At 61.8% G+C, this 26,037-nt stretch overlaps 3 protein-coding genes across 5 annotated transcripts; all 3 read left to right on the top strand.

The window, feature by feature from the left end:
- Nucleotides 1-68: 68 nt before the first annotated feature.
- On the top strand, nucleotides 69-5,164 carry DDX41 (DEAD-box helicase 41). Its single transcript, XM_005483745.3, has 17 exons — nucleotides 69-224; nucleotides 310-408; nucleotides 499-658; nucleotides 741-815; nucleotides 1,141-1,201; nucleotides 1,853-1,989; nucleotides 2,147-2,219; nucleotides 2,364-2,517; nucleotides 2,612-2,748; nucleotides 2,924-3,086; nucleotides 3,175-3,306; nucleotides 3,481-3,552; nucleotides 3,770-3,866; nucleotides 4,174-4,323; nucleotides 4,455-4,526; nucleotides 4,624-4,734; nucleotides 4,944-5,164. The coding sequence occupies exons 1-17, from the start codon at nucleotides 201-203 to the stop codon at nucleotides 5,078-5,080; spliced, it is 1,854 nt and encodes a 617-aa protein (XP_005483802.1). The 5' UTR covers nucleotides 69-200; the 3' UTR covers nucleotides 5,081-5,164.
- Nucleotides 5,165-5,314: 150 nt separating this feature from the next.
- Nucleotides 5,315-8,787, top strand: DOK3 (docking protein 3). Its single transcript, XM_005483797.4, has 5 exons — nucleotides 5,315-5,832; nucleotides 7,107-7,400; nucleotides 7,524-7,617; nucleotides 7,703-7,875; nucleotides 7,957-8,787. Exons 1-5 carry the CDS (start codon nucleotides 5,776-5,778, stop codon nucleotides 8,671-8,673), a joined length of 1,335 nt encoding a protein of 444 aa, XP_005483854.3. The 5' UTR covers nucleotides 5,315-5,775; the 3' UTR covers nucleotides 8,674-8,787.
- A 66-nt stretch (nucleotides 8,788-8,853) lies between these two features.
- PDLIM7 (PDZ and LIM domain 7) lies at nucleotides 8,854-25,625 on the top strand. Of its 3 annotated transcripts, XM_074552282.1 has the most exons (25): nucleotides 8,854-8,979; nucleotides 10,220-10,326; nucleotides 13,588-13,739; nucleotides 14,048-14,078; nucleotides 15,685-15,701; nucleotides 16,296-16,450; nucleotides 16,773-16,809; nucleotides 17,424-17,462; nucleotides 17,568-17,722; nucleotides 18,067-18,103; nucleotides 18,751-18,789; nucleotides 18,908-19,062; nucleotides 19,411-19,447; nucleotides 19,909-19,947; nucleotides 20,077-20,222; nucleotides 20,513-20,549; nucleotides 21,319-21,357; nucleotides 21,480-21,634; nucleotides 21,981-22,017; nucleotides 22,919-22,977; nucleotides 23,064-23,298; nucleotides 23,384-23,564; nucleotides 23,717-23,837; nucleotides 24,300-24,415; nucleotides 24,696-25,625. In XM_074552282.1, exons 2-25 carry the CDS (start codon nucleotides 10,222-10,224, stop codon nucleotides 24,780-24,782), a joined length of 2,211 nt encoding a protein of 736 aa, XP_074408383.1. In that variant the 5' UTR covers nucleotides 8,854-8,979; nucleotides 10,220-10,221; the 3' UTR covers nucleotides 24,783-25,625. The 3 variants fall into 3 exon arrangements, with proteins under 3 accessions (XP_074408383.1, XP_074408385.1, XP_074408384.1); XM_074552284.1 differs by lacking the exons at nucleotides 16,296-16,450; nucleotides 16,773-16,809; nucleotides 17,424-17,462; ... (9 more) ...; nucleotides 21,480-21,634; nucleotides 21,981-22,017 and having other exon boundaries at nucleotides 8,859-8,979; nucleotides 24,696-25,619; XM_074552283.1 differs by lacking the exons at nucleotides 15,685-15,701; nucleotides 16,296-16,450; nucleotides 16,773-16,809; ... (10 more) ...; nucleotides 21,480-21,634; nucleotides 21,981-22,017 and adding an exon at nucleotides 14,772-14,944 and having other exon boundaries at nucleotides 8,859-8,979; nucleotides 24,696-25,619.
- The last annotated feature ends 412 nt before the right edge of the window (nucleotides 25,626-26,037 follow it).

Raw genomic sequence — 26,037 nt, 5'->3', positions numbered from 1 at the left:
TGTCTGCTGCTTTCTGCCGCGCCGGGGAAATCGGTGGGAGGGAAGGCGGAGATGTAAAACGCATTCTGCGCAAGTTTGGCCGCCGCGGGCACCCGTCGTGCCGAGTCGCAGCTCCCGCCCAGTGGCGCCCCGTGCGCGTTGCTAGGCGATGGCGCTGTGCGCTATGACGTCACTTCCTGTATATCTTCCGGGAAGGAGCCATGGAGGCCGCGGCGGAGCGGAAGGTGGGAGCGGGCCCGGCCCCCGGTACCGCCCGCTCCGCGCTCCCGGTGCCGCCCCGGGCTCCCCTCACTACCTGTCTCCCCACAGAGGCAGCGCGAGGAGCCGGCGGACACGTCCGACCTGTCCGGAGAGGATGATGACGACTACGTGCCCTACGTGCCCGTCAAGCAGCGCAAGCAGCAGATGGTAATGGGGTAACGGGGCTGCCCGGGGAGGGCTCCGAGCGGCCCTCCCGCCGCCGGGCTGCTCACTCCGCCTCCGTCCGCGTCCTTCCAGCTGCAGAAGCTGCTGCAGATGCGGCGGAAGGTGGTGTCCGAGGAGGAGCAGCGGGACAGCGGGAGCGAGCAGCGCGGGGACGAGGATGACATCCCGCTGGGACCCCAGTCCAACATCAGCCTGCTGGACCAGCACCAGCACCTCAAGGAGAAGGCGGAAGGTAAGGGAGGGGCTGGTGGCGGCACTGGGTGGCTTTCAGGGGACAGCAAACCCCTCCCTCATTGTTTCTTGTATTCCTCCAGCTCGGAAGGAGTCAGCCAAGGAGAAGCAGCTGAAGGAGGAAGAGAAGATCCTGGAGAGCGTGGCAGAGGGCCGAGGTGGGTGGGAGCTCTGTGTCTCAGATGTGTCCCCAGAGCTCCCAGGGCAGCAGGAGAGCTGCCCCCTGCCTTGGGAGTGCTCATGCTCAGGGGTGGGGCTGGAGGTGACAGTGGGTGCCCTCAGCTGGCACTGCCTGGGTTAGCTGAGACATGGTTGTGACAGGGCTCTGGGCATGGCAGCGCTGGGTGTTCCTGTGCCAGCGGGGCTGTCTGTGCTGCTGCTCCTCCTCTTCTGTCTCCAGACATGATCTCCCAAGCTGTTTGCCCAGTGAGGCTGATGTGGATGAGGAGAGTTTGCTCTGACTGATGCTCTTTGTTCCTGCAGCTCTGATGTCGGTGAAGGAGATGGCCAAGGGCATCACCTATGATGACCCAATCAAAACCAGGTAAGTTCACAGCACAGCTCAGAAGTTGTCCTTCTGAAACCATCACTTCATGGTGGCTGAAAAGTACTGAAACCCACAGAGTCTTGCAGGAGCAGTGCAGCTCTGCCTCCTCTTGCCTGAGTGATTTGGTTTGTGTCAAATCTGTAAAATTAAATGCTGTTGAGTTGCATTGGATGTTGTTTTGTATACAGTAAGGCTTGATAAAGGACATTTATGTTAAACTAGAAGTTCTGAGGGTTGGTCTTCAGGTCTGGGAGGTCACCAAGCCAGAGAAAGAGTCTGGAGGAGCTTTTGGAGGCAATGCTGCTAGAGGCAGCAGTGTCAAGGTCGTGATTGACCAAAGATTGGGCTCAGTGATCTCAGAGATCTTTTCCAACTTCAGTGATTCTGAGGCAGTGTCAGAGAGATGATTGAGGTGTGTCCAGATGTTTTTGGCATGTTCCATCCACCATCCACAGGCTGTTCTCAGCTGTTATTCATGGAACTGGCTCAGATCTGCTCCTACACTCAGTCCATGGAGCCCCTTGGGGCTGCCCCTTTTATCTGGGAGGATATTGGAGGCCAACAGGGAGTTCTCCTGAACTCCTCCATGGGAGCTGCTGGTTCTGGAGCCCTGGCCTCACTGTGCACCTGTTTGTGTTGCTTCCACAGCTGGAGGGCCCCTCGCTACATCCTGGGCATGTCGGAGGCGCGGCACGAGCGCGTGCGCAAGAAGTACCACATCCTGGTGGAGGGGGAGGGCATCCCACCCCCCATCAAGAGCTTCAAGGAGATGAAGTTCCCAGCAGGTAGGCCAGGAGTGGAGCCTGGAAGGGGTCCCACCTTTTTCCTGGCTGCTGGCCTGAGGGGTGTTTGGCACTGGTGGAGGAGCTGCTGCTGGGACCTGAGTGGGAAAAGAGAGGAAATGGTTCAGGTCATGAACGTGCCAACCTTGTTCTCTGACAGCTATCCTGAGAGGCTTGAAGAAAAAAGGAATCCAGCAGCCAACACCCATACAGATCCAAGGCATCCCCACAATGTGAGTGCTCTGTCCCCATCCCAGAGCAGTGAGCAGTTGTTCCCACTCAGGGGTGACAGATGCACCCTGTCACCCTGCTCAGCCCTGGAGGTTTGAGCTGTTCCATGGTGTTCCTCCTCTCCATCAGCCCTGTTTCTCTGGCAGACTCTCAGGAAGGGACATGATTGGCATTGCATTCACTGGCTCTGGGAAGACCTTGGTGTTCACCCTCCCTGTGATCATGTTCTGCCTGGAGCAGGAGAAGAGGCTGCCATTCTCTAAGCGAGAGGGACCCTATGGACTCATCATCTGTCCCTCGGTGAGTGCCAGGAGGAGGCTGGGATTGAGCTGCAGTGGCATTTCTGAGTTCTGCTGCACAGAGGTGTAGGAACGAGCTGGTTTTGTCTCTGCAGCGGGAGCTGGCCCGGCAGACCCACGGCATCCTGGAGTACTACTGCCGCCTGCTGCAGGAGGACGGGCTGCCCCCGCTGCGCTGCGCCCTCTGCATCGGGGGCATGTCTGTCAAGGAGCAGATGGAGACCATCAAACAGTAAGAGCTCCTGGGGGAGTCCATGGGGCTCGAGCTGCTCTGTTTTACTGGCAGGGAGTTAAGGAGTGGCATCCTGGCTTGAGGAGAACATTGGGGTGGAAGCTGTGTGCCAGGGAGGTGTCCTGCATGGGGCAGGAATGCCAAGGGCCTGATGCAGCCTCCTCTCACCCCACAGTGGGGTGCACATGATGGTGGCAACCCCCGGGCGCCTGATGGACCTGCTGCAGAAGAAGATGGTGAGCCTGGACATCTGCAGGTACCTGGCCCTGGATGAGGCTGACAGGATGATCGACATGGGCTTTGAGGGGGACATCCGCACCATCTTCTCCTACTTCAAGGTACTGAGCTGCCACAGTAGGAGCACCCTCAAGCTCAGTCCTGCATATGCCAGGTTGGGTGAGTGCTGAAGGCTTCTTCCCTGTGCAGGGCCAGCGGCAAACCCTCCTCTTCAGTGCCACAATGCCCAAGAAGATCCAGAACTTTGCCAAGAGTGCCCTGGTGAAGCCCATCACCATTAACGTTGGGCGAGCGGGTGCTGCCAGCCTGGATGTTGTGCAGGTGAGGTCTTTGGGTGCTCCCTCATGCCTGTGTGGGAGGCCAGAAACATTCATGAGGGTACTTAATTCCTTCCTCTGCCAGGGAGCTGGGGTTCATGGCCCTCCTTGAGGGGGGATGGATACCAAGCTGTGGCAGTTCCTCTGCTGCCTGACCCATGTCTCTGCTTGTTCCTAGGAGGTGGAGTATGTGAAAGAGGAGGCCAAGATGGTGTACCTGCTGGAGTGCCTGCAGAAGACCCCTCCCCCTGTGAGTATGCTGGGGACAGTGTGCTCACCCTGGGGCATGGGGGAGTTGGGAGGAGGGACCCCTGTGCGGAGTGAACACGGGACTGAGCCATGCCTGGGATCAGCAGTGCTGTGTGCTCTGCTCAGCATGAAGGAATGGGCTTCCCCAGGGGTCTGTGCTGGTGCCAGCAGTGCCAGCCTGCAGAAAGGGCTCTGATATGATGCCTGTGCTGCCCCAGGTGCTGATCTTCGCAGAGAAGAAGGCAGATGTCGATGCAATCCACGAGTACCTGCTGCTCAAGGGTGTGGAAGCTGTGGCCATCCATGGAGGGAAAGGTCAGTGAGGGTCCCAGAGAGGCCTGGGCTCCTGTGTGACCCCACTCCTGCCAGGAATGTGTGTGGCCATGGGAGGTGCCAGCCTGGAGCAGTTGTTGATGGTGTGAGGAAGGGCTGTGACAGTGTCAGGAGTGAGCTCCATGTTGTACACAGCAGGTCCCCATGGGATGTAGAGACCCCTCTGCACCCTCATTGGCAAAAAGGCTGCCCGAGGAAGCAATGCTTTACTCCGAGGCCACAGTGTTTGCTGCAGAAGGTAGGGCTGGGAGCTCTGCCCTCACTGATCTGCTCTGCTGGGCCTTTGCAGATCAGGAAGAGCGGACAAAGGCCATTGAGGCCTTCCGGGATGGGAAGAAGGATGTCCTGGTTGCCACCGACGTCGCTTCCAAGGGCCTGGACTTCCCAGCCATCCAGCACGTCATCAACTACGACATGCCAGAGGAGATTGAGAACTATGGTGGGCACTGGGCCTCGTGGGAGGGGTCTGGAGGCCAGCAAGGCTCTGTGCGTGTCCCTGCAGTGTCCTGGGGCAGGGATGGGCTGTCACACTGTGCTCACCTGGGCCTGATCCTGTCCCTGTCTCCACAGTTCACCGCATTGGGCGGACGGGCCGTTCAGGCAACACTGGCATTGCCACCACCTTCATCAACAAGGCCTGTGGTGAGGAACAGCACGGGGCTGGGGGCAGCTGGGCAGTGCCAAGGGGGTGTCCTGAGCAAGCAGGATGGCTTTGCCTGAACTATGTCTCTGCCCGCAGATGAGTCAGTGCTGATGGACCTGAAGGCTCTGCTCCTGGAGGCAAAGCAGAAGGTGCCACCTGTGCTCCAGGTGCTGCACTGTGGGGATGAGACCATGCTGGACATCAATGGTGAGAGACCCCAGGCTCACACAGGGACCCCCGTGGGGCTGCTGCAGAACCTGGGCTCCAGATGGGACCCTCTAGCTCCCAGTGCCACAACACTGGGGAGACACTGGTGTAGCCCCTTTGCTCTGGGGTGGGAGCTGCTGTCCTGGGGTGGCACTGTGCTGTTCTGGCATGTCACTGTCCTGGCCCTGACCCCATCTCTCCCGTTGCAGGTGAGCGGGGCTGTGCCTTCTGTGGTGGCCTGGGCCATCGCATCACCGACTGCCCCAAGCTGGAGGCCATGCAGACCAAGCAAGTCAGCAACATCGGCCGCAAGGACTACCTGGCCCACAGCTCTATGGACTTCTAGCCTGGAGGGTGTGCTGCTCCTGGGTGGGCCTGGGCTTCCTGTCAGCCCAGGGGCCTGTCTTGCACTGCTTTGTGTGAGCCCTTTTCCAGAATTTTGGTCACTGGGACTGTTGCCAGCTCAGCCTGACGAAGCTCCTGTTCCGGAAGGAAATGTATGGAGCTGTGCTGCAACAGCCCATTACATCAGGGTGTGTTGGGCAAGCAGGTAGCAGTGCCTCAGGGCAAGAGAAAGCCCCAGGTGGGGCGACTGCTCTGCTGCCTCTGCCAGCCCTGTGCAGTGGTGGAGTCAGGGTCTTGTGCTGCTCCTCACAAATCCCCCCATTTTCTCTGAGCCCATCTCCCTCACCTGGATTTGTGCATTCTCTGGTGGCTGTTCTGTCTCCCCAGCCGTGCTGGGAGGATGCAGGCAGGGTGAGGTGGAGCGTGCCATGCTCATGTCAGGCGCTCCCCGAGGTGCTTCCTGTGCTCTGCCCCCGTGTTCTGCCCCACTGCCCTGCTCTGAGGGGGAGGGGCGGGCACACGGACACCTCCTGTGGCCCAGCCTCTGCCCCCCATCCCACACCCCAAAAAGGGGAAGTCTCTGTGAGACGGAAGTCTGCCCCATGCCTTTCCTTCGACTGCAGCAGTCACATTTTCTGCGCTGCGGGTAGCCAGAGTCCCTTATCCTTGCGCTGGCTGCCAGGGTGAACTGGGCCCATGGAGAGACCAGTGAAGGATGGGATCCTTTATGTGCAGCACACCAAATTTGGAAAGGTAAAGGGTGGATTTGGGGTTGGTAGAGGGTTTGCCCTGATTTGTCATGAGGCTGGACCTGGGGCTGGGCCCTCAGCAGCCTGGGAAGGGGTGACTGGAGCCAGACCCATTGGAGCTGCCCTTGGGGGAGCCCTGGGCTCAGCAGCTCTGTAAGTGGGGCTGTCCCGTGGGGCTGAGGGGACTCATCTGTGTGGGCACCCACTCTGGCTCTTGCTTGGTCACCGCGTGAGTCTCAATGGAAGAATAAACAGACATTAATATGGCGCAGCTCCAGCGTTTGTGTGTGTGTGTGTGAGTGGGGCCCTGGGTCAGCACGTGGCACGTGTCCTTGTGCCCTCCATCGGCCTGGCCCTGCAGGGCCAGCACCATCCAGTGACACTCTCGTGGCTTGGGCTGCTCCTCCGTGCCCTTGGAGGGGGCACTGAGTGCCACAGCCCTTGGGACAGGGTATGGATGACACGGTGAGAGTACCAGGGGTTGGGCCAGCTCCAGGGAGCTGTCGGGTGTTGGCGAACTAGGTCGTGCTGGTCACGCCATGGCAGGGTGGCCGTGTCTTGTGGGGGTCTCAGTGGATGTGTGGGGCTGCAATCTCACTCTGACCTCCCTGCTGAACAAGAACCAAGCCCTGGAAGCTCAGCAGGCAGCGCTGTGTGTGAGGAGCTGGTGCCCTGCCATGGAGGAGGCAGGTGGACTGGGGGTGGTGGGTATTTTGGGTGCTTGGCTGCATCTGGTTCCTGCAGGGCGGAGGCTCTGTGCACTTTTGAGGTACATGGTGGCACGCGCCCCCACTATCCCATGACAGACTGGGAAGGTGCTGGTGCTGCAGAGGCTCCCCTGGGAGGAAGCAGGCTGCTCAGCAGATGTGAGGCTGCCAGCAGGAGCCTTTGCAGCTCAAAATGGCTTTAATTTGCATCAGGGTCTGTCCTGAGAACAGCTCGAGAGCTCAGCTGCAGGTTGGCAGGCCAGCACTTGCAGGAGGGAACAAAGAGCAGGACCTGGTGCTCAGGGAGCCAGGAGTGAGAGTGACTCACCCAGTGAGCCATGCCAGGCCCGCTCGGGGCAAGGCCCCCCTCAGCCCAGCTTCGGGCCTGCCCTGCCCCACAGTTCAGGGTCTGTGCTGGCCCCTGTTCTTGGGGCCCTCCAACAACACCTGGCAGGTGTGGGCTGGAACTCCCCTGTGCCCCTCGTGCCCTGTATGGAGGGCAGAGCTGCCAGATGCAGCAGCCAGCTCTGCTGACCTGTTTTTTCCCTGCCTTTGCGCTTTTAATGCATAGAGGTCCTGGAGGAAGATGCGAGCCCAGCTGTTCGCTGCCAGCCCGTCTGGCGTGGCCCGCATGGAGAAGTTTGACGTGCGGGATGATGGCACAGTCCCAGAGAAGGTGTCCCTGCAGTGCTGTGCCCGCCGCGTCATCCGCCTCTCTGACTGCGTCTCCGTGGGCCCGGCGGGCACCCAGAGCTGCCCCAAAGCCACCGCTGCCTTCTACCTCACCACCACAGAGAAGAGCTATGTGCTGGCAGCCGAGCAGCGCGATGAATGGATCACCCAGCTCTGCCAGCTGGCCTTCCAGGTACCAAGGGGTCTGGCAGAGCCAAGAGCCCGACTTGGGTGAGCTGGGAAGCTCCAGGGCAGGCAGGGGATTTGTGCTCCCCCCACTTCTGTCCCAGGTCATACTCACATCCCTTTGTTTCAGGGTGGAAAAGAGACAGTGCCGAGTAGTGCCAGGACCCAGCTCAGCCCCGCTGTCCCCATGGAGGAGAACTCTCTCTACTCGTCCTGGCAGGACCGTATGTGCAGGGGTGGTGAAGAGGGCTGGGGTGGGCTGCAGCTCAGTGCTGCAGTGCTAACCCCTGGCTTGTTTGGCTCCCACAGTGACTGAATTCTTGGTGCTGGTGGTCCAGACAGACGCAGCCACCCGCTGTGGGCTGCACGGGCATTATCTGCTCTCAGCCCTTCCCCAGAGCTTGACGCTGAAGGACCCCCAGTCCCGCCAGCCCCTGCTCACCTGGCCCTACCCCTTCCTTCGCAAGTTTGGCCAGGATCAGGTGAGTCTCCCACTCCCTTCTTGGGGCTGTTGCCTGCCCAGGGTGGGTGGCAGCCCCTCACTTTCCCATCTGACCCTGCAGGCTGTCTTCTCCTTCGAGGCTGGCCGCCGCAGTGACTCCGGCGAGGGCACCTTCACCTTCAGCACCCCACGGGCCCCTGAGCTCTGCCGGGCTGTGGCTGCTGCCATTGCCTGCCAGCAGCAGGGCAAGGACACCCTGGAGCCCAGACTCTTCTGTGTCTCAGAGCCCCAGCTCTTTGCACAGAGCCTTGAGCCCCAGCCCTGGGGGCCTGGGAATGATGATCCCCAGCCCAGCTCAGCCCTGGGGGGGACACAGCCTGCCTCCCACCCCCCTGCAAACCTCCTCCACTTCACCCCACCAGAGCCAGAGGCCTCATGCCCCATCGTCTATGCCTCCATCGCCCGGGGCCAGCAGCCCCTCTTTGTGTCAGGGCAGCCAGGCTCTGGGGAGCCCTGGGCCGTGGGGAAGCCGCTCCCTGAGCATCTGTACGAGAACATCTTCACTGCAGAACCACGTCCAGCCGGGGCCCAGGAAGAGGAGGAGGAAGGGCAGTGGGAGCTGGGGTGCCGACAGGCCCCCGAGGGCCACAGCAGTGAGGGGGGGCCCGTCTATGACAACCGGGCCGCCATGGCACCGACCCCCCGCGCCGCGGGCTGGGGGCGCGGAGGGCAGGAGGTGCTGTCAGGGCGCTCCGGGCACAAGCCGCACAGCACCCTTCGGGCCAAGCTGGTGCGGCTGCTGAGCCGGGAGAGCCCCGGAGCGCGGGACTGGGCTTGAGGTGGCCGGTGCCAGTCGGTGCCGTTTGGTCAATAAAGGCCCTTCCCGGACTTGGTTCCGCCGCCGCTGTGACGAGTGGGGGGACGGGCGGGGCAGCTCGAGCCTCCCCGCTAGAGGGCGCCGCCGTGCCCGCCCCGGCAGGCAGAGGCGCACACGGTGATTGGCCGAAACGCCCGCTGGCTCCGCCCCCTCCTGATCCTATATATGGTGGGGCCGTGCCGGGCGGGGGCGGTGCCCGGGTTCGAGTCCCGCGTCGGCCCGCACCGCTCCGATCCCGCCCGCTCCGCCGGACCCCGCTGGCCGCGGGTGAGTCCGGGGAGCCGCGCCGAGGCGGAGGGCTCCGTCCTCTGCCGGGGGGCACGGGGGCGTGAAGGGTGGAGGGCTGAGGCCTGGCGTAAGGGGAAGGTGGGTGGTCAGGGTCGGGCCCGTGCGGGGCAGAGCCGGCGTCTCCGACCTCTGGAGGGGGGCGGCGGTGTGGGATGGGGAGGGGTCCCGAGGCCCCCGCGGGTCAGGGTGGGGCTTCTCAGCAATAAGCAGAGCTGCTGCCCAGCCTGTGCACGCTGGGGACCCCCGGTGCACTCGGGCCCCGTCCCGCCGGGGACGGGTGGGGGTATCCGCCCGCTCCGGGCCGCCCCGTCCCGGCGCCTCGCTGGGGCTTGCGCGGCTCCCGGGCGCCGGGAATGCCTGACACGCAGCTCTTCCCCCGGCCCTCCCGAGCGGGGAGCGGGCTGGTGTCGTCTTACACGCCTTATATAGACCGCACCGGCCCGGGGAGAGCGGGGGCACGCTGGCCCCCTGCCCTGCGGCCGGGCCGTGCGAGGCGTGGGGAGCCCCGCAGCCGGCCCTGCCCTCGGGGGGAAGGTCCTGGGGCCGTTCGCAGGGGTCTGGCGGCTCCTTCCAGGTAAAAGGTGACAGGAGGCTGGCGCTGTCCCGTCTGTCCCGGGCCTTGGCCGGCTGACAGCTGTCAGGCAGGGGAGCGCCGGGATTCCCTCCTGCCCAAGCCCCGGAGATGGGCTCGCTCCCAGGGAGCATCTGCTCGGCCGGCTGCCGGAGCGCCAGCCTGGCTGCTGTGCCAGCGCCTCGGGTGGCATCACGCAGCTCCTGTGCTGCTGCTGCTAATTCATCCGGCAAAAATGCTTCTGGTTCCTATCCTTCTGTACCTGCTGTTGCTTCCCTGTGCTCTGAACAGCCTTGGCTCCCAGCAGCAGAAGTTCCTGGGGTGCTGCAAAGGAGAGCACATCCCCGGTTGGGGAACAGGGCAGAGCCCACAGACACCCCGCTATGGGTGGCAGCAGGGCTGTGCCTGGCTCCCTGGCGCTAGTCAGTGTTAGCCTGGGCCCCTCAGCTCTGACGTTGCTGGAGGAGATGCTGATGGATTTGGGGTGCGTCTCTAACCACAGTGTAGGATGGTCAGGGTGGAGTTACAGCTGGAAACGTGACCTGCCTCCTCTCCTACCCTGCCAGGCACCGAGCCCTCTCCTCTCCTGCTCTCCCTGCATTGTTTCCACATTCCCTAACACTGGGATCACACCCTCTTGCCTTGCAGAGATGGGCGACATGGAGTCCTACAAGGTGATGCTGAACGGGCCGGCACCCTGGGGCTTCAGGCTGCAGGGAGGGAAGGATTTCAGCATGCCACTCTCCATCTCCAGGGTAAGAGAAACCAAGGCTGGTGACACCCATCCTTCCTCCTGCCTCTGTGGGAGGGAGGCCGCAGTGGCTGAGGCAGAGCCGTACGGGGGATGTAGATGAGCTGGGGCCCCGGGAATGCTGTATCCTGCCCTGCCTGGCTCCACGTAGCCTCCTTGGTCCCTTATCAGCTGCAGCCCAGCACGGGGGTGTTCCGGGCAGAGAGCTGCAGGCAGAAACGTGAAATTCTGCACAGCCTCTGCAGAGGGGGGCAGGGTAGGCCCCTTCCGGAGAGTTCCCACCGCAGCAGGAGGGGATCTGCTCTCTAAAATGTGGGATTGGCTTCCTGGTCTGCACCCTGGGCTTGGCATCCCAGGACCGAGCCAGTGCCCTTCTGCCCTGCATTCCACAGCACAGCTCCCAGCTCTGTGCCTGAGGTCACTCCTGAAATGGGCATGGAGAGGAGGAAGCTGCACTGCTGCCTGCACAGGGATGTGACTCCCTCCACTAAACTCTCCCGTTCCTCCAGAGCTGCAGCTGGTTGTGCCCGTTGGTTTGAGCCTCTCCCGTTGCAATGTTCCCGGGTTTGACCCCGGCTGTGTGCAGGTCCCCGTCCCTGGGCGGGTGCTGGCCACAGCTTTGGCCACGCAATTGCCTTATAAGCCTTGGAATGTGCCTGCATCGCCTGCGCCGCTGGCACTGGGGCAGCTGGCACGCACGCTGCTTCTCAAAGGACAGCTTTGCTTTGTGGCATCGAGTGCTGTGTGGGGACCTGCCCCTGGCACGAGCCGGGCACTGCGCACCTGCCCCAGAGGGCACAGATGTGCACAGCATCCCAGCAGGAGCACGGGCCCTGAGGGCACTGAGTGAGGCTGGAGTCGCCTGTGCCGCTGCCCCGGGGCCTGCTGATCTCTGCTGAGCACGCAGAGACAGATTCAGCCAGTTTATTCTCTAAAAAATGTTTCTCTTGGCTGCGAGCCAGTTCTTAACAAAGGGTCTGGTTGGATGGAGGAGCCTCCCAGAGCCTGGGGCAGGGGCCTCGTGAAGCAGTTCTTGGTGAGGCTTGGGCAGTGCTGCCGTCCTGGGCAGGGCAGGAGCAGCAGGGACATTCCCAGGGGATGCAGCCAGCTTTGGGGGTTCTCTGGTGAGGCTGGGCTGCATGGCAGGGTGGTGTGCTCTGATGGGAAAGTGTGAGCCTGTGCTGCTCTGCACTCCAGAGGCATCCCCAGACCCAGAGCATGCTGCTGTCCTTGCCACTGCTTCCTGTGAGCTGTGCCTGCCACAGCAGCTGGAAGGAACCATCCTGCCCCAGCTTTGTGGGCTGCAGTGAGGCCCTGCTCTGCAGGTCTGCAGGGGTGGGCAGCACAGGACAACACTGGTGTGTCCATTGGCTTGGCTTTCACTGTGTCCATCACTGTGGCACTCCTGGGTGAGCAGTGAGGCAGTTTCAGCTCACTGATCACACAGAAGAGGTGCCACCATGGCCCTGTGACATGTACCTCCTGTGGCACGGGGCTCTGTAGGGGGCTGACACCCTGGCTAGGCAGGCTGCAAACCATGGTCCCTGTGCTGGAGCTGGGATAAGGACTGCAGTCTGGATAGCTGGATGCTGTGTGGCACATCCTGGTATCTGCCAGCTGGGAAAGAGGAGACACTTGGGTGTTACTGGCAGGAAAGCACTGAGGGGGGCTCTGTCTGGACAGGGCAGTGAGTGAGCACCTCTGGATGTGGTGATGGAGGTGCAGGAAACAAAAGGCTGGGTGGAGAGGGGAGGAAGGAAGCCGTGGTTAGCGGGTCTGGGTGGGAAGTGGGAGGGCTGGCACTGCCATGGCTCCTGGCTGTGCTGGCACCTGTCACAGGGGTTTCCTGCACGTTGGCATGGAGGGGAATGGGAAGTGCTGACCAGGCAGGGTGAGGCTTCGTGACGCAGCCTGACGTGCTCTCCCCTTCCTGGGCAGTCGTGTGAAAACCTCTCCCAACTCCTGCTCCTGCCTCCAAGCCCACGCAGCTGCCCCAGCCCTCCAGGGTAGCAAGCTGGGGCTTGCAGCAGTGTGGCCAGGAGCTGGGGGCATCACTGCTGTGAGGGCACCCTCCTGTGCCAGGCTGGAGGAACAGGAGGGCAGTGTGGGAGTACCCATGTCCTGCTGGGCACAGCAGTGGGATGCAGGTGGAACTGGGCCACATCCAGTCCATATGTGGTGTTTGGCCTTGCATGGAGGGCTGGTGTTGGCCTAGAGGAGGGATGTGTGACTCCAGGGTGAGCCGGGTTCTGTAAGGAGGGGCCAGGACTCTGTGGTAAGGATTTTTCAGCCCTCTGACAGTGCTGGGAATCTGGCTCGCTCCTTTTATGTTCATGTCGAACAGGACTTGAGGAAATACTTGGTCTGGGTCCAAGCGCCTCGAGTTCTTCCATGCTGGAGGAGCAGGAATGGCTGCAGCCTGCCCACGTCTGTCTGTCTGTCTGTCAGTGCCTGGGAGCTGTGTGCAGTGCTCTGGGCCCTGCTCTGGCTGTGCATCCCTGGTGGGAGGGCAGGGCAGCCTCCACTTCCCAGCCTGGTGTTGACGTTCAGCCGTGCCACGGAGCCAAGCAGGGCCAAGGCGCATCCCTGGCACCGTAGCCAGGGGAAGGGAAGTTTGTGGCTGTGCTCCCGGCTGTCCCAGCGGGATGACAGGGAGGGGGCGGGTGTCTCCCTGCCCCGGCAGGGCTCCTGCTCCTCTGTGGGAATGAGGTAATGTCTATGCCTGGTGGGAACGGGCCGGCAGCGCCGGCGGCTGGGGGAGTGCCCCAGGGGTGCCTCCCCCGTCCTTCCCCACCCCAGCGAAGGGCTGGACATGCCTGTGGTTTGCAGTGAGGTGAGGGCTGCCCGGCAGGCCCTGACTCACTGTGCTCTCTTCCTGCCCTGGGACCACAGGGGTGACTCCAGGGGGTGGCTGGGCATTGAGGCTGAGGCAGCGCTGCCTCTGTGTTTGGTGTCATGGAAATGAGGCCCTGGGGTGCTGGCAGGGTCCCCAGGCATGCCACAGGGCAAGGGCTGGGCAGTGCCCCTGGAGAAATGCTTTGCCTTCTGCTGTTGCCAAGGGGAAGAGGCTGCTCTGGGCTCATGCACTGGGAAATGAGGAGTAATCTGGGGGTTGCCACTTTTCCCTGGGTCAGATCGGTGTGATGTCCTGTGCTGGGCTGGGGATCCTGGGCCTTGGAAGGCCCCTGCCCTCATGAGGATGTCCCTCTGCTCCCACGTCACTGCTTGGCTGTTCCAGCTGTCCCTAACTCTGTCTGTCCTGCAGCTGACTCTGGGTGGGAAGGCAGCCCAGGCCGGCGTGGGAGTGGGCGACTGGGTGCTGTACATCGATGGCGAGAGCACCAGTGCCATGACACACATCGAGGCCCAGAACAGGATCCGTGCCTGTGGGGACAGGCTCTGCCTCACCTTGAGCAGGTAGGAATCATGGGTCCCTCAAACATGGGGTTCTGGTATGACTGGAGTGTAACCAGGGCCCTCTGCCCAGTGCCACCTCCTGGTATCTCCATCTCCCAGCATCACTGCTCCTTACTTAGAGCCTGGAAGTCCCTGGCTGTGTCCAAGGGCTCTGCTTGCCTGGATAAGGCTTAACCTGACTGCAAGCCACAGGGCAGTGCCAGCTGGCCATGTTTCCCCTCGGCTGGGTGCTGCATCCCTGGGGTACCAGCATGCTGGTGGTGTCTGGACCAACTCCAGTACCTGCCCATCTGTCTCCTCTCTTGCAGAGCCCAGAACCAGCTGGGGAAGCCGCAGAAGGTACGTGTTGCTCCTCGTGCCACAGTGGCAGCTCAGCCTCATCTCAGGGCAAGGGAATCTCAGTGTAGTGAAGCAAATGGACTTTGCTCTTGGGGCTTCTAAGGGGCTGGGGTGTGTTTGAAGGTCTAGAAAGCCCAGCTGGAGGAGCAGCTCTGAGCTCTGGCACTGTGGAGGATCAGAGGGAGCGGGATCTGCACAGTAGGTGCCTGGGCCAGAGTGTCTGTGCCCCTGCTGGTGCTGGGTGTGGGCAGGGATGCAGAGGGGCCAGCGCAGGGGAGGAGGCTGGGCAGGTGCAGCACCGTGTTTGCTAGTGCTGGGGAGTGCCCTGGCACAGGGAGGCAGGGCTGGGGCTGGTGACTGGTGGCTCCTGGGCAGAGGCCACCTGCATGTGTTCAGCTTTGTGCCGTGGGACGGTTGCAGTCGGCGTGTGTGCATGCACCGCCCTGCCACGGGCAGCAGCGAGTGTCCGGGGCACCTACTAATCTCCAAATGACCCTCAGGCTGGGTTTGTGACCTGCTGTCGCTGGCCAGGTGCCCGGTGGAGCGAGTGCCAGCCTGGCAGATCCTGGTCTCCAAGGTGCACGTGCTGTCCGGCTTCCCTCCCTGGCTGCCTGCTGCGCTGCCTGGCCCAGGGCTGCCCCTTGCATGCTGCTTGACGTGTGAGCCCGTGTCTGTGTGTTTTGTCTCGCTCAGGACTCACTCCCCTGCTCTGAACCCCTGAAATATAACTTCGCTCCCAGCACCGCCCTCAACAAAACAGCCCGGCCCTTCGGGGCCGGCTCACCTCCGAACCCGCGGCCCGGGCTGGTGACGAAACCTGTGACGTACGCGCCCCTGGCGCCCGCCTGCACCCCCCAGCACAACGGGTACGTTGCTGTCCCTCCTGCTCCCCGAGCATCGGGGGGAGCCTGCTGCCCCGCCCTGCTGCGCCTTGCATGCCAGGCACCCTGGGTGGGAGCGGGTGGCAGTGCCCGTGCCGAGCAAACGGGGGCTGGCACAACAGAGCTGTCTCACACAGGGACACACAGCCACACTGGTACAGCCACACTCGTACCAGGCCCTTGCTCAGGGATGTGTCAGCCTGTGGGGGCTCCTGCCAGGCTTGACATGGTGGCTGTAGCAGGACACTGGCTGGCATCTGCAGTGGCAGGGAAACAGTGGCTGGCTGTGACCACCGGCCGGTGCCTGCCTGGGAAGTCATGCCGTTCCCCTGGCTGCTGGAAGGGGCTGGACAGAGTGATGGTCTTCAGCCCTGCCACTCTGTTCCCTGGCTCTGCTGCATGTGTGCAGCAGCTGCTGGTCCCTGCTCCCCGGGCCAGAGCTGCTGTAGTGCCCAGGAGCTGTGCAATGGGGCAGGATGTGGCATTGACTGCTCTGGGCATCCAGGCCTGTTCTGGGAGCTGAGGGAGCACGGTCTGGTCCACTGGCATCTGCTCCTGTGCCCCAGTGTGCTCTCAGCCCTGGGTGAGCTGGGTGTGAGACTCAGGGATAGGGGGCTAATGCAGGTCATAGGTGAGCTCTGGAAACTTCTTGGGTGCTGTAGGTCTAATTTCACCTTCCTTTTTCTTTCTTTCTCTCCTCCCTTTCTCTTTCCCTCTCCCTACAGGTGCTGAGCCTTGACAAGTCAGTAAGCCTTTTACCTGCTCTCTCTATCCTCCCTGCATGCCTCTTCCCTGCCAGTGCCCTGTCCTTCAGGGCAGGGCCAGCCTGGGCATGGGCAGCAGGCGCTGCTCTGCCCGTGTGGGTGGGTCAGTGCTGGCACCAAGCTGTCCCCAGTGTACAGGACACAGCTGCCTGTCTCTGCCAGCTGCTGGGGCCCTGGAGTGTCCTTGTGTGTGATCCATTCCCTGTTCCCCAAGATGTGGCTGTACTGGGCAAGGGCTGATGGGCTGTGCTGGGCACCGTGCCCATGGGCAGGTGGCACTGCCATAGACGGCTGTGGTGCTGCTTCCCTGATGGTGTTTTTTGACCTTGGCTTATTCTTGCTCTGTCCTTTCTCTTTGTGGCCCTTGGGGCCAGTTTCAAATTGCCAGAAATGATGGTGGTCATTCCAGAGTCCTTCACAGGCCCAGCCTTTGTGAGGGAGCAGTTGTGGGGTGGGGAGGAGGACAAGGTGCGACGTCTCTGGTACCGGTGTGCTGTGATTCTGTGCTGGGGAAGGGGGGGGACAGCCCCAGGAGATCTGTCAGATTTGACAGATGGCTCTGTCACTCACAGGCAGCCCCCCCAGCTGCTGGAGCCCCCCAGCACCCCTGTGTGTGACCCTGTGAAGCTGCGGATGTTGGAGGACATTGATGACTCCAAGCCCCCCAGCTGGACCTCCCAGTCCCGCTCCTTCCGCAAACTGTCCCGCCTGGTGGGCGCCGACGCCAGTGAGTTCTGCAGGGCCTGGCACTGCCCAGCTTTGCTGGGGAAACTGGAGCTGGATAAAGGCTCTGGTGCCTCGTGGAGTGTTGGTTTTGGCCCTATGGGGCAGTTAAGCCAGGCAGAGCTGCCTGGGGCTGTGTGGGCTCGTGCTGGTGCCGCTGGGCTGGGGCCGTGCTCTGCCCCTTGGCCAGGGCTGTGTTGGGACAGGTGGGCAGTGGGAGGAGAGGGCCTTTTCCCTCTCCTGTTCCTTTCCCTTCCTGCTGTCTCTGGGCCTCAGTTGCTGCAGACTGACTCCATCTCCCCCTTTCTCTCCTGCCATGTGCTCAGTGGAGGATGGTGAGGACGAGCTTGTTAAAAAGCCCAGGTAAGGGGAGCGTGTGCTGGAGCAGCAGCAGGAGCCACAATGTGCCCGCCCCAGGCTCAGCCCACACACCTGGTTCTCTTGCTGCTTGCAGTCACTCAGGGGAAGCTCTTTGCTCTGTGGCTGTTTTTTCTCTCCATCTCCAAGAGTTGAGCTGTTGGTGGAGCTGCAGAACTCCCCCTGCACTCACCCCACAGTGGGCACTGCCAGAGCTCAGCCACTGCTCTGGCCATCACCTTGGGAAGGTCCTGCTGGGACACACCAGCCAGACAAGGTGTCCTGTGCTGGGTAGGACCTGCTGGGCACTGCTGGCACCAAGCTGGGGAGGCCAAGCTCTGCCATTGCTTGTTGAGGAAGAGGGATCTGGTGAAGGCTGGTGTACTGAGGACACTGTGCTGGGGGTACTGGGAGGTCCTAGGCAGCAGCTGGGCAGTGTGCTGTGAGCCTGGCATGGCGCTGCAGGACAGTGTGCTGTGAGCCTGGCACGGCGCTGCAGGATGGCAGGGCAGGACTGAGTGAGTGTCTCTGACTTCTGCTGCTGGAGTGCATTTGTGAGGGATGGGCTGTGCCGTGGTCAAATACTGAGTGTTGTGCTACCATTCTTTTCAATATCACAGGGATGCCCATGGGTCCAACTGGGGCACAGTGGAGCAGTGGTGAGTGCCAGGGTCTTGTAAGGGCGCATTTGGCAGCACTGCCCTGTGCTGAAGCAGGGTCTGTGTTTGGTGCTGGCTGAAGTTCCTGCCCTCTGTCGCTCACAGGCAGCCCCCACAGCCTCTGCAGCCCCCCAGCACCCCCGGGTGTGACCCTGGGAAGCTGAGGATGTTGGAGGATGCTGAGGACTGGCAGCCCCGCACCGGCACCTCGCAGTCCCGCTCCTTCCGCAAGCTGGCCCAGCTGACGGGCACAGGTGGCAGTGAGTTCCCACAGGGCCTGGCACTGCCTGGGGATGTGGGGCTGTTTTGGGGTAACCAGGAGCTGGGAGGAGCAGTGGGGTGATGTAGCACCCGGGAGTGTTGATTTTGGCCCCACTTAACTCCCTGAGGGCAGCTGAGCCAGCGGGAGCTGCCTGGGGCTGTGTGTGGGCTCATGGTGGTGCTGCTGGTCTGGGGTTGTGCTCTGCCCTGTGGCCAGACAGGGCCGTGCAGTGGGGCCAGGCGAGTGGAGAGGTTGGTTTTCCTCCTTTCCCTTCCTGCTTTTCCTGGACCTTGGTTGCCGCAGACTGACTCCATCTCCCCCTTTCTCTCCTGCTGCACTCAGTGGAGGATGGTGAGGATGAATTTATTAAAAAGCCCAGGTAAGGGGAGCGTGTGCCAGGGCAACAGCAGGAGCACAGGGTGCCCACCCTGGGCTCAGCCCACAAGGCTTGTTCTCTCTCACTGCTTGCAGTCACTCAGGGGAAGCTCTTTGCCCTGTTGCTGTTTCTTCTTTCCTCTCCTTGTCTTCCACCCTCTGTCCTATCCTTTCCTTCTTCCTAGAGCCAAGCTGTTGGCAGAGCCGCAGGCTCACCCACAACAGGCACGGCCTGTGCTCAGCCACTGCTCTGTCACCTCAGGAGGGTCCTGCCCAGACACCCACCAGCCAGGCAGGCCGTGCCCAGATGAGTGTCCTCATGCTGGGTGTGCAGGCAGGACCTGCTTGGCACTGCTGGCACCAAGCTGGGGAGGCCAAGATGCAGCACAGTGTGCTGGCCACAGTGGGCAGGGGTGGCTGCTGGCACTGACAGCATCTTGCTGGGGGTGTTGGGAGTTGCAGGGTGGGGAACTGGACCAGACTGGGGCACAGTGTCATATGGGGCCAGGGAATGGCTGCAAGGCTGATCAGGAGTGAACACTGTCAGCATTTCCACAAGGCACGTGCGTCTCTGGGGCTGTGGATGTGTGTGGGGAGGGATGGGCTGGTCAAACACTGACTGCTGTGCCACCATTCTTTCTGATACCACAGGGATGCCCATGGGTCCAACTGGGGCACGGGGCAGCATCGGTGAGTGCCAGGTTCTGGCAGAGGTGTTGGCATGTGCCAGGGCATCTTTGGGGATGCTTCCCTGTTCCAGAGCAGGGTCCAGTCCTGGTGCTGAGCTCCTGCCCTCTGTCACTCACAGGCAGCCCCCCCAGCCTCTGGAGCCCCCCAGTGACAGTGTGTGTGACCCTGTGAAGCTGAAGATGTTAGAGGACATTGTGGACACAAAGCCCCACACCTGGACCTCCCAGTCCCGCTCCTTCCGCAAACTCGCCCGGATGGTGGGAGCCAGCAGCAGTGAGTTCTGCAGGGCCTGGCGCTGCCTGGCTGCCCAGCTGTGCCCAGCTGTGCTGGGGCAGCTGCTAAAGGCTGTGGTGTGTTGATACAGCAGGGCATTGGTTTGGCCCCATTTGGGCTCTCTATGGCAGCTGAACCAGCAGGAGCTGCCTGGGTTGTGTGGGCTCATGGTGGTGTCACTGAGCTGTGCTCTGCCCTGTGGCCAGGCAGGGCTGTGTGTTGGGACAGGGCGCTGTGGGAGGAAAGGGCATTTTTCCTTCCTTTCCCTTCCCTTCCCTTCCTGCTGTCTCTGGGCCTCAGTTGCCGCAGACTGACTCCATCTCCCCCTCTCTCTCCTGGTGTCCTCAGTGGATGAAGGTGACGATGAGCCCGTTAAAAAGCCCAGGTAAGGGCAGCAGCAGGAGCCACAAGGTGCCCATGCCAGGCTCTGTCCCCACAGCCTCTTCACCCTTGCTGCTTGCAGTCACTCTGAGGGTGCTCTTTGCACTGCTGGGGGTTCTCCCCTCCTTCTCTGTCCCCTCTCCCAGACTTGAGGTATTTTCAGAGCTGCACAATGGGCACTGCCAGCACTCAGCCACTGCTCTGACTGTCACCTCAGGAAGGTTCTGCCCCAAGCACCCACCTGGGTAGGGGTGGCTGGTGACAATCACAACACCTTGCTGGAGATGTTGGGAGGTGCTGGGCAGCAACTGGTCTTGGTGCTTTGCATCCTGTGCAGCTGTGGAGCAGCTGCAAGGCTGCTGGTCAGTATTTCCCTGTGGCTCGTGCCTCCACGGGGCTGTGGGTGCATATGGCAGGCATGGTCAAACAGTGACTGTTGTGCTGCTGTTTCTTCCAATGTCACAGGGATTCCCATGGGTCCATCTGGGGCATAGTGGAGCAGCGGTGAGTGCCACGATCCGGCAGAGGTGTTGCCATGTTCCAGGTCACCTTTCGCAGCACTGCCCTGTGCTGTAGTGTTGGGCAGGGTCTGTGCTTTGTGCTGGCTGAGCTCCTGCCCTCTGTCACTCACAGGGAGCCTCTGGAGCCCCCCAGCACCCCCGGGTGTGACCCTGGGAAGCTGCGGCTGATGGAGGACGCGGAGGGCTGGCAGCCCCGCACCGGCACCTCGCAGTCCCGCTCCTTCCGCAGGCTGGCCCAGCTGACGGGCACAGATGAGAGTGAGTCCCCACAGAGCCTGGCACTGCCTGGGGGTGTGGGACTGTTTTGGCAGTGGGGTGATGTGGCATCAGGAGTTTGATTATGGCTCCAAGTCACCCCTTGAGGGCAGCTGAGCCAGCAGGAGCTGCCCGGGTGCTCATAGGGCCATGCTCTGTCTCATGGCCAAGCAGGGCTGAGAAGGGAGGGGATGGTGGGTGGGGAGGTTGGTTTTCCTCCTTTCCCTTCCTGCTTTTCCCAGGCATCAGTCACTGCAGACTGATACCATCTCCCCCTTTCTCTCCTGCTGCAGTGGAGGATGGTGTGGATGAGATTGTTAAAAAGCCCAGGTAAGGGAGCATGTGCTGAGGCTGCATGTCCCAGGTGTCTGGGCACTGCTGGCTCTGAGCTGGAGATGCTGAGCTGCACCTTAGCCTTTTGTGCATACAAGGAGTGGAGGAGGATGATGGCACTGGGAAAACCTGGCTATGGGATGTTGGGAGGTGCTGGGAGTGCCTGCACCTGGGGCACATTGTCCTGTGAGCCTGGTGTGGCAGAGCTGGGTGAGTGCTGCTGGCTCATTTCCCCTCAGCATCACTCCTTCTCCTGGCTCTGGGCACACTCTTTTCCCTGTTGTGGATTCTTCTCTCCCTCTTTGTCCTCTGCCAGAGCTGAGGTGGTGGTGGAGCTGCAGAGCCCACCTTGTGCTCAGCCCACACCAGGCACTGCCAGTGTTCAGCCACTGCTTTGACCTTCACCTTGGGAGGTTCCTGCCTGGACACCCCCTGGTCAGACAGTTTGTCCCCAAATGGGTGTGCAGGCAAGACTCACTGGGCACTGCTGGCACCAAGCTGGGGAGGTTAATATGCAGCACAGTGTGTAGGGATGGCTGGTGACACCACACTTTGCTGGGCATTTTTGGAGTCACAGGGAGGCACTGTACCTGGGGCACGATATCATGTGGGGTCATGGAACGGCTGCAAGGCTGGCCAGGAGTGAATGCTGTTGGCATTTCCACGAGGTTCTCGTATCTCTGACATTGTGGGTGTATATGGAAACATGGGCTGAGCCATGGATCAGCCATTGACTGCTGTGCCACCGTTTTGTCTGCTGCCACAGGGATGCCCGTGGGTCCAGCTGGGGCACGGTGGAGCAGCGGTGAGTGCCAGGGTGTGGCAGAGATGTTGCCCTGTGCCAGAGCACCTTTTGGAGTGCTTCCCTGTTCCAGAGCAGGGTCTGTGCTTGGTGCTGGCTGAGCTCCTGCCCTCTGTCACTCACAGACAGCCCCCACAGCCTCTGGAGCCCCCCAGCACCCCCGGGTGCAATCCTGGGAAGCTGCGGCTGATGGAGGACGCTGAGGACTGGCAGCCCCGCACCGGCACCTCGCAGTCCCGCTCCTTCCGCAAGCTGGCCCAGCTGACGGGCACAGATGAGAGTGAGTCCCCACAGGGCCTGGCACTGCCCGGCGGTGCCGGGCTCTCCGTGGGCTGCCAGGGTCCGGCAGAATCTGGACTGGCACTGGAGTGTTGGTTTTGGCCCCGTGTGGTCCCTGTGGGGTGGCTGAGTCTGTGGGCGCTGGTTGGGCTGTGCGCGGTCTCGTGGTGGTGACACACGTCTGGGGTCTTGGTCTGCCCTGTGGCTGGGCAGGGCTTTGTTTTGGGGCAGGGGTTGGTGGGAGGAGAGGTTGGTTTTCCTCTTTTCTCCCCTTTCCCCTGTTGTTGTGCCGGGGCCTCTGTCTGTGAGGACTGACTGTTTCCTCCTTTCTCTCCTGCTGCGCTCAGTGGAGGATCATGATGATGTGTTTGTTAGGAAGCCCAGGTAAGGGGAGTGTGTGGCAGCAGGAGCTGGGGGGCTGCACATCCTGGGCAGAACCCCTTGGGCATTGCTGCCCCTCAGTTCGGAATGCTGAGCTGCGCTGTGGTGCCCCAGAAACAGTGGTTGGGAGTGGCTGATGGCACTGGCCAATCTCACTGGATTGTTGTGATGTTTGGGTGGCATCTGGACCTGGGGCACCGTGTCCTGCAAGCCTGGCGTGGGGCTGTGGATGTCACCAGTTTGTCAGGGTTGTTCTTTGTTCTGTGCAGCCAAGCAGGGGGGTGGACAGCCCCCCATTTTTGGCCTTTACTTGTCTGTAAAACTTCCTGCCCTGGTGCCATGGCCCTTGGGTACCAGCTCTGCCCAGTTTGCTCTGACTCAAATAGAAGTTGGGTTTGTTGCCACCTCCTTTTTGAATTTGTCTTGGAGAAGCACAGAGCCACTGGCTCTCCCTCTTTCCCTGTCCCCCTTCTTTCATTGAGCTGTGCCTCTTTAGCCCTGGCTTGCCCTGCCTGTTCCCAGCACTGCTGAGCTGGACCCTGGGGCTCCCTGCATCAGGCCATGTCCGGGTCCCCCTGCACCCCAATGACACTGGGGGTGACCATCACATATTAGTAGGCAGCCAAAGTCTGTGTGGTCCCTGGGGTCCCTGGTCAGTGTGGAAAAGCCCAGAACCTTCCTCCTGCCTCTCTCCAGACCACCACAGTGGGTACCAGAGACCCTGGGGGTGCTGTGTCTTGGCAGGACTGAAGGCCCTTGGCTCAGTACCTCATCACTAAACCAGTTACTGCTGGCCATGGGGGTTTAGCCAGCTTCCTCCTGCTTGTAGGGGTGGGAGCCCTGCCTGCAGCCCCTGGGCAGTGGGGGCGAGCAGGGCAGGCTGGATTAACTGCTTGTTCTGTAGCCAGGTCTCCGTGCCGGACCCGTCCCCAGGAGCAACGATGAAGACGGAGCCAGGACTGGGTGAGCAAAACATCTCTGGGCGTTTTGGGGAGGTGCTGCTGAGCGATCAGGAGCGCTCTCCTTAAGACTTGTATGTGTGTGTGCAGCCCCCAGGACCCCCAGTGCCAGCCCCAGCCCCACCAGCCGCCCGCCCTGGGCTGTGGACCCCTCATTTGCCGAGCGCTACGCCCCGGACAAGACGAGCACGGTGGTGAGCAAGCACAGCCAGCCTGCCACGCCCACCCCCATGCAGAACCGCAGCTCCATCGTGCAGGCAGCCCAGCAGGCCCCCGAGGGGCCCGGCCGCACCCCCTTGTGCTACAAATGCAACAAAGTCATCAGGTGAGCCCTGGCTGCCACCACTGCCACGGCACCGTCCTAGGCCCTGGGCCCTGGACATGGCTGACGTGGCTCTGTCCTGCCGCAGGGGACGGTACCTCGTGGCGCTGGGACATTATTACCACCCCGAGGAGTTCGTGTGCTGCCAGTGCAGGAAGGTGCTGGATGAGGGCGGCTTCTTTGAGGAGAAAGGCTCCATCTTCTGCCCCAAGTGCTACGACACGCGCTACGCGCCCACCTGCGCCAAGTGCAAGAAGAAGATCACTGGGGTGAGTGTCCCTCAGCTGCCCTCCATCTCCTCCTTGCCCTCTGCTGTGGGTGCCTGGCTCTGTCCCTTCCCACCTTGGTCCATCTCAGGGGATTCCTTGTCCCTTCCTGCCTTTGGTGCTCCTGCCCCTGGCTGACAGTGGCTCCCCTCCAGGAGGTGATGCACGCACTGAAGATGACCTGGCACGTGCAGTGCTTCACCTGCAACGCCTGCAAAACTCCCATCCGCAACCGAGCCTTCTACATGGAGGAGGGACAGCCCTACTGCGAGAGAGGTAGGACCCTGGGACCCCGTGTGTCACCTCATGTGGCCCTGGGGCACCACTGGGACTCAGCAGCTGCACACAGGGCTGGGGACATGAGCTGCCCTGCTCCCTGGGGCTCCCCCTGGGCTGTGGGGAGCACAGAGACCCCAATCCCACAGCCCTGAGCGCTCCATCCTGGTTCTCCCTAGCTGCAGGGTAGTGCCATGCTCCTGTGTTGCCATGGCAACGAGGGAGGATGTACATCAAAGCTGCTGCTGCATCCTGGGAGCTGAGGTTCTCCTCCTCCCCCTGGAGCCCTGTGGTGGCCAAGCCACCCTGCACCTTTCAGGGCATTATCTCACCTGGATGGGGGCTGGCAGGGCTGTTCCCAGGCCATGCCTGTGAGATCCTGGCTGAGCTGCAGCCCTGCTCCTCTGGGATGAGCAGCTGTAGTGCATGGAAGTGCTGACCTGTGCTCTGCCTTTCTCACAGACTATGAGAAGATGTTTGGCACCAAGTGCCGCGGCTGTGACTTCAAGATCGATGCTGGGGACCGGTTCCTGGAGGCGCTGGGCTTCAGCTGGCACGACACTTGCTTTGTCTGTGCGGTGAGCAGTGTGCCTCCCTCCCCGACTGCTGCAGGGCCTGTGCCTCTCCCTGGCAGTCCTGCCCTGGGTGGGGTACACCAGCAGCACTGGAGACCTGCTGCTGCAAGATTTTTCCCACTTGCCTCCATTCTGGGAGCTTGGGATTCTGCTCTGAGCCTTCTGGTCCCTGGCAGTGTCCCAGACCCACGTGGAGGTCCCTGTGTGACACCAGTGCTGGGCTGTGGGGGATCCAGAGGCTGGCTCGGCCCCTCAGCCTGACCACCTGCACTCTCCTCCCCAGATCTGCCAGACCAACCTGGAAGGGAAGACGTTCTACTCCAAGAAGGACAAGCCTCTGTGCAAGAGCCACGCTTTCTCCCATGTGTGAGGGGTGGAAATCCAGCTGTGCCAACACATGTCCCTGGCCCTGCATGCTTCTCTCCCCCTGCCCTGCTGGCCCTACGGAGCCAGGCTGGGCCCTTGGCCCTTTCCCTTGCTCCTGCCCCTTTCCTAGCATCTCCTGGCTCAACTCCAGCCAGATAGAGTGCTGGCTCCAGCCTTTGATAGCTGGGTGGCTTCTTATATGCTTTTCAGCTGGCCCTAGGAGCCCTGGGAATGGGATGCTGCATGGATCTCCTGCCCCTGAGCCACGCAGCATGGTGGGCACAACCGTGCTGAGGCTGGAATTGGAGAGGGTCTGCCACAGCTGGGCTGCTCCCTTGCTGCCTGGCAGCTCATTGCTGGGGCAGGGACACTCCTTACACATCCCTCCCCGAGTGGGTGAGGACCAGCTCCTGTCTCACTCTCCCCCAGCCTTCCCTGCTGTGTGCTTGGGGCTGGAGACCCAGCCCTGCTCCTCTGCTGGGGCCCTGCCCATGCCAACCCACCAGGCACCCCTCACACTGCTGCGGTGGTTTCCTGCCCCAGCTGCATTCCAGGGGTGTCTGTTCCTCATACCCCCACCCTGCTGGCATCCCCTGGGGCTGGCATCACCCCCAGCCGTGGGCTGGCAGCGTGTGCTGATGCCAGCCCAGCCAGACGGCTGCTCCTGCAAGGCTTGGGCACAGCTTCCTACCAAAGAGCTCTCTGCCACTGCCATCCTGGGGCCACCGATGCCTCCCCCCAAACCACACCCTCCGGTCGGGCTGCGCTGATGTAGCCACGGTGCTTTTAGTGCCTTTAATAAACACGTCTCTGCAAGTGCCGCCTGTCTCCGGGCCGTGGTTCTGCCGAGCGAGGTGCGGCCGGCTGGGAAGGTCATGCTCTGCCCTCATCCCGCTCCCTCTGGGGCCTGACTCAGCTCCTTGCAGCTTTCCAGGGAAACTCTTTGCCTCACATTTCTCCTCCTCTGCCCGCGTCAGCCCAGGCTTGACCCCATGTGTTGGCTGGGTCATCCCTCTTTTCGCAGGCAGGACCACTAATGAAGGCAGTAATAAATCTGGGGGGCAAAATGCAGCAAGGAGAGATGGGGAAGGGGTCAGACCTTAGTGGGGGCCCTTGTGGGGCACTGTCCTTGTGCCTGAGTTTTTAGAGGTGTTGAGGAGCCTTGGGGCACGCATGGGCCACGTGCACCAGCCCTGGGCGTTCTCCAGCGTGGAGCAGCCAAGCGTTCGCTCACGCGCTGCAGCTGCTGTCCCAAAGGA

The sequence above is a fragment of the Zonotrichia albicollis genome, chromosome 15, assembly GCF_047830755.1.
Source record: "Zonotrichia albicollis isolate bZonAlb1 chromosome 15, bZonAlb1.hap1, whole genome shotgun sequence".
Taxonomy (NCBI): Eukaryota; Metazoa; Chordata; class Aves; order Passeriformes; family Passerellidae; genus Zonotrichia; species Zonotrichia albicollis.
The sequence above is the reverse complement of the archived record's forward strand: the minus strand, read 5'-3'. Positions and strand labels throughout refer to the sequence as shown.

Bases quoted from the DNA above. Each gene is read 5' to 3' on its own strand.
- DDX41 (XM_005483745.3), top strand. From the start codon at position 201: ATGGAGGCCGCGGCGGAGCGGAAG. The intron at 816-1,140 runs GTGGGTGGGAGC...TTGTTCCTGCAG, and splicing joins GAGCGTGGCAGAGGGCCGAG to CTCTGATGTCGGTGAAGGAG. The intron at 4,527-4,623 runs GTGAGGAACAGC...CTCTGCCCGCAG, and splicing joins CTTCATCAACAAGGCCTGTG to ATGAGTCAGTGCTGATGGAC.
- DOK3 (XM_005483797.4), top strand. From the start codon at position 5,776: ATGGAGAGACCAGTGAAGGATGGGATCCTTTATGTGCAGCACACCAAA. The intron at 5,833-7,106 runs GTAAAGGGTGGA...TTTAATGCATAG, and splicing joins AGCACACCAAATTTGGAAAG to AGGTCCTGGAGGAAGATGCG. The intron at 7,401-7,523 runs GTACCAAGGGGT...CCTTTGTTTCAG, and splicing joins TCTGCCAGCTGGCCTTCCAG to GGTGGAAAAGAGACAGTGCC.
- PDLIM7 (XM_074552282.1), top strand. From the start codon at position 10,222: ATGGGCGACATGGAGTCCTACAAGGTGATGCTGAACGGGCCGGCACCC. The intron at 16,451-16,772 runs GTGAGTTCTGCA...CCATGTGCTCAG, and splicing joins CCTGGTGGGCGCCGACGCCA to TGGAGGATGGTGAGGACGAG. The intron at 19,948-20,076 runs GTGAGTGCCACG...TGTCACTCACAG, and splicing joins TGGGGCATAGTGGAGCAGCG to GGAGCCTCTGGAGCCCCCCA.